General features: G+C 51.2%; 1 protein-coding gene across 3 annotated transcripts in view; it reads left to right on the forward strand.

Annotated features, from left to right (window-relative positions):
- Positions 1 to 5,789, forward strand: part of Ebf3 (EBF transcription factor 3) — a 117,355-nt gene extending 111,566 nt beyond the window's left edge. Inside the window, exons 12-17 of one of the 3 annotated variants that reach the window (XM_057777738.1) lie at positions 584 to 649; positions 1,158 to 1,335; positions 2,384 to 2,572; positions 3,086 to 3,175; positions 4,104 to 4,216; positions 5,230 to 5,789. In XM_057777738.1, coding sequence (XP_057633721.1) covers positions 584 to 649; positions 1,158 to 1,335; positions 2,384 to 2,572; positions 3,086 to 3,175; positions 4,104 to 4,216; positions 5,230 to 5,247 — 654 coding nt within the window. In that variant the 3' untranslated portion in view covers positions 5,248 to 5,789. Of the gene's footprint in view, positions 1 to 583; positions 650 to 1,157; positions 1,336 to 2,383; positions 2,573 to 2,977; positions 3,176 to 4,103; positions 4,217 to 5,229 lie in introns of all 3 variants that reach the window. The other 2 variants (XM_057777740.1, XM_057777739.1) reach the window with 2 other exon arrangements.
- The last annotated feature ends 306 nt before the right edge of the window (positions 5,790 to 6,095 follow it).

Genomic DNA, 6,095 nt, shown 5'->3' on the forward strand with positions numbered 1-6,095 from the left:
ACAACATGCAGTCAAAGAGGTTAATTGAAAAATTTCTTAATGTCATTATGAAAGAACTAGATTAACCCAAGTTAATTCACTTTATTGTTCAAAATAAAGGGAAATAAGCGTTGAACTCACTTGCAGATTTGGGGCGTGAATTCAGGGTGAGATGTTGTCTTTAAGGACTCTGCCAGCTTAATTAAGATATGGAAAATTACTTATTGTTCCTCACCACTAAAGTGTTAGGAATTAACAGACACATGCGATGCTGGGGCCTTTCATAGCTCTGCCATGTGTGTTTGTTTAATACCCGTAAGGCTCCATCATTAAACCCCAGGCATGGACAGGGCTCCTTCCCATATATACTCTCTGTCTCGCCACATGCCTCTGCCGGACCGCTGGTTGGCACAGCTCTAGGAAGGCCGTTTAATTCAGGCTCACACAAACGGTGGAAGACATAGCAGTGCCGCCTGTGTCTGTCTCTCCGGAGAATGTGTGGTAGAAGTGGTGCAGAACCTACGGGTGGGAGATGGTCCCTGGGGGCTGTGTTATGCTCTGCGCTTGCCGTTCCTCCAGTAAGACCCCGTGTGCTTCCCTGTAGGAAGTGTTGCTGAAGAGGGCAGCAGACCTTGTGGAAGCCTTGTACGGGATGCCTCACAACAACCAGGTAGGTGGATCCTGGCTCCACTTGTCTACCCTGTCCCTCTACCCTAGCATTCGCAGCTCAGACGGGCACCATGGTTCTCCTAGGCATGCAAGTGCCCTACAGAAGCTCCATAGCCAGGCCTCACATGAAGTATGCATGTAGAGAAAGACAAGTAGAGGAGGGTGGTCCACTGAAATGGGGGTATCTTTGAAGTCCTACAGTGGTCAGTGGCAAGTGAGGAGCATTAGGTATTCCTGGGGCTCCGGGAGGGCCTGTGGGCATTCCATAGCTTGTTCTTGCAGGTCACGAGGCCCCAGGGAAGAGATACTCATTTCCTCTGGAGGTGGCCCAGTTCTTTAATTCCGAGTCTGCAGCTTTTTGCCTTTCCCAGGGCTTGGAGCTACAGATCTAAGGACAAGATGTAGCCTCTGAGAAGCAACCGTGCAGTTGTTGCTTGCCCTACCAAGTGGACAGGCCCACTGGCCTTGAATGACATCTTCGGTTTATACATGCACTGCCATTTCTCCAGGAGATCATCCTTAAGAGAGCGGCTGACATCGCTGAGGCATTGTACAGCGTTCCCCGCAATCACAACCAGATCCCCACATTGGGCAACACACCGGCGCACACTGGCATGATGGGTGTGAACTCCTTCAGCAGCCAGCTCGCAGTTAACGTGTCAGAGACCTCACAAGCCAATGACCAAGGTAGGTCGCTGTGCCAGGTGGACCCTTCCCTGGCCCCTTCCCCAGGGTGGGTTGAGGCCATAGCTGCAGGTGGAGGTGTTGGGGCCCAGCTGGGGAGTGCTGGTCGCATTCCATGCCCTTAGGCATGGCTGGTTCCTTCTTGCAGGGAAGACCTTGCCGCACATCTTCCAGCTGTACTGGGCAGAGAACACTCAGAGGGCCCAGTCCTAGTGACAGTAGCTCCATCGGCTGCCACCCAGCTCCCTGGTATTGCTAGAAGTGTCCCTTAGCTTATTTGTAAGTGACCCTGTGTTCTTTGGCAAGAATGGGCAGAGCCATAGGGCAGCTGTAGGAAGCCAGGAGGAGCCTTCTTGGATGTGTCATGGGCGGTATTTGGGTTCCCATCCTGGTCTGGATCCATGGATAAGAACATCCATTTTCCCTCATGACGTACTTTATCCTATAGAACAGCAACCAGGACTGTTGAGGTCACAATCTGGCATCCTTGGAGGTCAGTTTAGTGCACATCCTCTATAAAAACATCTCAGGCAGCCACCTCAGAGCCACCCCACTGCACCGCTGGCTTTGTTTCCAGTTACCCACACTCCACAGCAGGCCAGGAGCTATGGCGCCCACCCCACCCTCGCTCACAGAGACAGCAGCTCTGAAAATGAAGACCCCTAAAACAGTCTTTCCAAAGAAGTTACGGCCATAAACAAGCTCTCTTTGTCATCCATGGCATTTGAAGGTCTGTTGAGGCTGAAAGTTCAGAGAGAGTCGGGTAGCAGGTCAGGAATCCAAGCTGTTGAGAATTGCTTCTAAAGCAATGTGTGGAAACAGCTAAAGGTTAGACATGAAGCACCGGCCGTCGAAGCTAAGAGATGGAACAGGTCTCACCAGTGGTAGGATTGGCATAAGATTATCCGAACTGGCTAGAGTCACCAGGGCGAGAGGAAGCATAAAGTCAATAAAAAATGTTGAATATATGATATAGATTCTCGGGGAAACCCCCCCCAAGTGTCTGTCACTGATAATAATGTTATTTTTGGCCGGGGGGGGATTTTAACAGTCGGCTACAGTCGCAATACAAGCAGCGTGTCCCCGCGAGGCTACGTCCCCAGCAGTACTCCCCAGCAGTCCAATTACAACACAGTCAGCACTAGCATGAATGGATATGGAAGTGGCGCCATGGCCAATCTAGGGGTCCCTGGCTCGCCTGGATTTCTTAATGGCTCCTCCGCTAACTCTCCCTACGGCAGTAAGTGTCTGTTTTTGTCACACGTCATCACGCAGATTCATATTCACTACAAAGTCGAGTGTGTGTATTGCTTGGATGTTCTGTGATGTGAGCTACTGGATAAAAGGAAGGGTGGCCCCAGAGGCTGGGCGTCCAAATGACAACCACAAATTGACCTAATGCAGCCCTCCCCAACAACGCCATCCCATTGGCCACCAGAATAAAATCTGAACCACACGGGGCTGCTCAATTGGAAGAGCAAGCCCGACCCCCCCCTAAGCGTTTGCCTGTTATCCAGAGTGGCCGAGCCGAAGCATGTCATGTCTTGTTTTGTGGCCCCTTCCCGTGCGAGGCGAGGCCCTCAGAGCTCTCGCTGTGGTGCTGCGCCACAGCCCGCGCGTGCTGACCGTGTTTGCTTTGTTGCAGTAGTGCCGTCCAGCCCCACCATGGCAGCCTCTTCGGTCACCCTCCCTTCAAACTGTAGCAGCACACACGGCATTTTCTCATTCTCACCTGCCAATGTCATCTCCGCAGTGAAACAGAAGAGCGCTTTTGCGCCCGTGGTCCGGCCCCAAGCCTCGCCTCCTCCTTCCTGCACCAGCGCCAATGGGAACGGACTGCAAGGTGAGGGTGGTGTGGGTGGGTGCTCGGACCCCATGGCCCCTTCCCAAACCCCTTGCATGCCTGTGGCATTGCATGTGCTTCACTGGTTGGCATCCTCCTTCCTGTCCCACAGCCACCTATAGGCCCGGTCCTCAAGCCCCCAACTTGTACCAGATTCTGCCTCTAGTAGCACTTCTGTGCCCCAAGGGGTGGAGCCTTACTTGAGGGGAAACAAGACTACAGCAAGAGCAGAACCCCATGAAGCAGAGTACCCAGGCCTGGCCCGTCTCAGTGAAGGGCATGACCCTGCCCTTAGTGCCAAGCTTGCCGCCTTCTTATTAAAGGGGCAGCAGAAATAGTCTCAAACAGACGACAGGTCACCATGCCGTCTAAGGTGTCCATCCCAGACCTGCCAGCTCCCCTTGCCATAAGGCAGAGCTTTATCTACAACCTTACCATTGGGACAACGAGTCTATATGGCTTTGCTCTCTCCTGGAAAGGGCTGAGCATCCTGACCCAGGGCCATTTGTGTACCATTGCTGGGTGGCAAGACTGTCTGTGGTTGGGAGTGAGTGTTCACTCTCAGTTCAGAGTGGGAAGGGTCGGCCCGAGGGCATGAGAGTCCCCACTTGGACACAGCTGTCCACACTTGGGGCCACGTGGAACAGACACCGAGTACCTTTCCCAGCACCGAGGGCAGCTCACGCTGCATGTGGCCTCCAATGAGTGCGGTGGTGAAGCCATATGGGTGCCCCTAGGCTTTTGGGCTCACCCGTGAGTCCCTGTGATGCACAGGGACACACTTACTTGAAATAAGTGGTGGCCGTCACCTGGCCTCTATCCGACACCACCTTGGGTATGTGCTCCACTGGGTGAAAGTCAAACCCGTTCTCCTTTAAACACATGAACCCCTTCAACCAGTATTTACTGAGTGCCTACTATGTGCCAGGCTCTCTGCTGGGTGCCGAGGACGCAACCGTGGAGAAGACAAACTGGCCCTTTTGTGAAGTCGGTGGTATATTCCACTTTGATGAACTAATGCTCAAAAAAGGAACTGGAAAGGTATCAATGATTTGAACTCATTGTCTTCAAAACACCTGTCAGTGCCGACGGGACGCCCAGGCCCTGGGCGTCGCCAGCGGCCTCAGAGCTGTCCTTGGGCACCAGGCCAGCGCTGCTTAGGAGTCAGGCAGTGAGGGCAGGTGTCCGTGGACATGCCCCAGCGTCGAGGCTGACTAGGTGGTACCACGTAAGCAGTGTGTACACAGGGGCCTGCCAAACCATAAAGTTGTAACGGTGAGTCGGAGATAAATTAATATCGTTGAAATTAATGGACTGAGAAATTGAAGCTCACATCACTACATGAACAAATGTATTAATATGTTATACATAAATTAATGAGAACAGTCATTCTGACAAAAATTAAACAACACCAGAGTTAAAAGATTTTAAATTACATTCGGACCAGGAGTTCGCTACAGAGCTGGCTGCACTTGGCGCTTCAGTGCCAAGCTTCTCTAATCTTATGAAGAGAAGAAAACAGCACTCTGAGGTGCTGTGGCACCTCCATCAATCCGTGGCCTTGAGATTCCAGAGCAGTTGGGCCGTGTGTGGCTTCGATCTGAGAGCCTGACTCACCCTTACGCTACACAGCTGCTAGTCGGAGGTCAGAGCTTGGGCCCAAAGGCAGAGGGGGAAACTGAGGCAAGTCTCCAATTTCACTTAGGAAAAGCAAGGCCTGCAAGCTACGGCCAGGATGGTTCCTGTCTTTCCAGAGAGTGAGCTTCCCTTTGCTTTGGCGACATATGCAAAGCAGAGAGCCGTCCCTCTCAGAGAAGGCCTTAACAGAGGGCAGCAGCACCCGAAAGGCTGGCGGGGACCTTGCCACCAGTGTGCCCTCACCCCAAGAAGTAGACTTCCCAACACACCTCTGCCACGAGCAAAGCTGGCTATACAGAGAGTTGCCAGAGTCTGGCTTCCCTGTGGATCCTGGCCCAGGAGGAGCGAGCTGGGCCCGCAGGAGGGCGCGCGTGCGGGGTGGTCGGCATTAACCGCTCTCTCCTTCTCTTTTGCAGCTATGTCTGGGCTGGTAGTCCCGCCCATGTGAGGGACTCTGTTTACCTTCACAGCACCCAGCATCCAAGGACGGACTTCAGGGGACACATGTAGTGTGCTAAGACATGCTGATGGAAACGATACCTTCAAAACTAAACATCAGCAGCGGTTGAATGCTACAAAAGACATTTAAAGATTTTATTTAAACTGTTAAGAACCAACACGCGAACAAAGCCTACTTCTTCATGAACAATTCCATTTTATTGACTGAACTTTTCTCATATTTTCACATTTCTCAGTCCTGAAGATTAAGGAAAACAAAGCGACACCTATTTTGTATAAAGTTTCTGATTCCGTCCTGGCTGTCTAGTGCGTGCTATCTGTGTGGGGAGAAGCTTCGTGAATATGCACCATTTTGATGCCCATGCAACACTGAGGAAGAAAAGCCTCGAAACATTTTTCTGTACTCATATTTAGATTCACAATGGTTGTGTATCTCTATAATGTGAAATATTTTTTTGTGGTGAAAAAAAGGGGGCCAAGGAGGTATGAGCCATTAACTGGAACAGAGGAGGATATGACTAGGTGAATTTCGGGGTGGCGGGGAGGGAGGGAGGGAGGGTTTATCATTGCTTAACTTCATCTTAATGAAATGAAACTTTGTAACTTATTGTAGTTAGAAATTGTAACTTTGATATCGAATCTCTTGCCTTCAACAAGCACACTGACAGAGAAAAAAAATATGCTACTGTCTGTTGGTTCCAATATTCTCCCACCTAGAGCTTCCTGTTAAAGCAAGTGCGATCGGCAACATTTTTTCAACTTTTGCGCACTGTAAACCTATTGCATTCTTAGGCTACTGTGAGGTCTATGTTTCTTGTACATG

The sequence above is a fragment of the Chionomys nivalis genome, chromosome 8, assembly GCF_950005125.1.
Source record: "Chionomys nivalis chromosome 8, mChiNiv1.1, whole genome shotgun sequence".
In the NCBI taxonomy this organism is placed as follows: Eukaryota; Metazoa; Chordata; class Mammalia; order Rodentia; family Cricetidae; genus Chionomys; species Chionomys nivalis.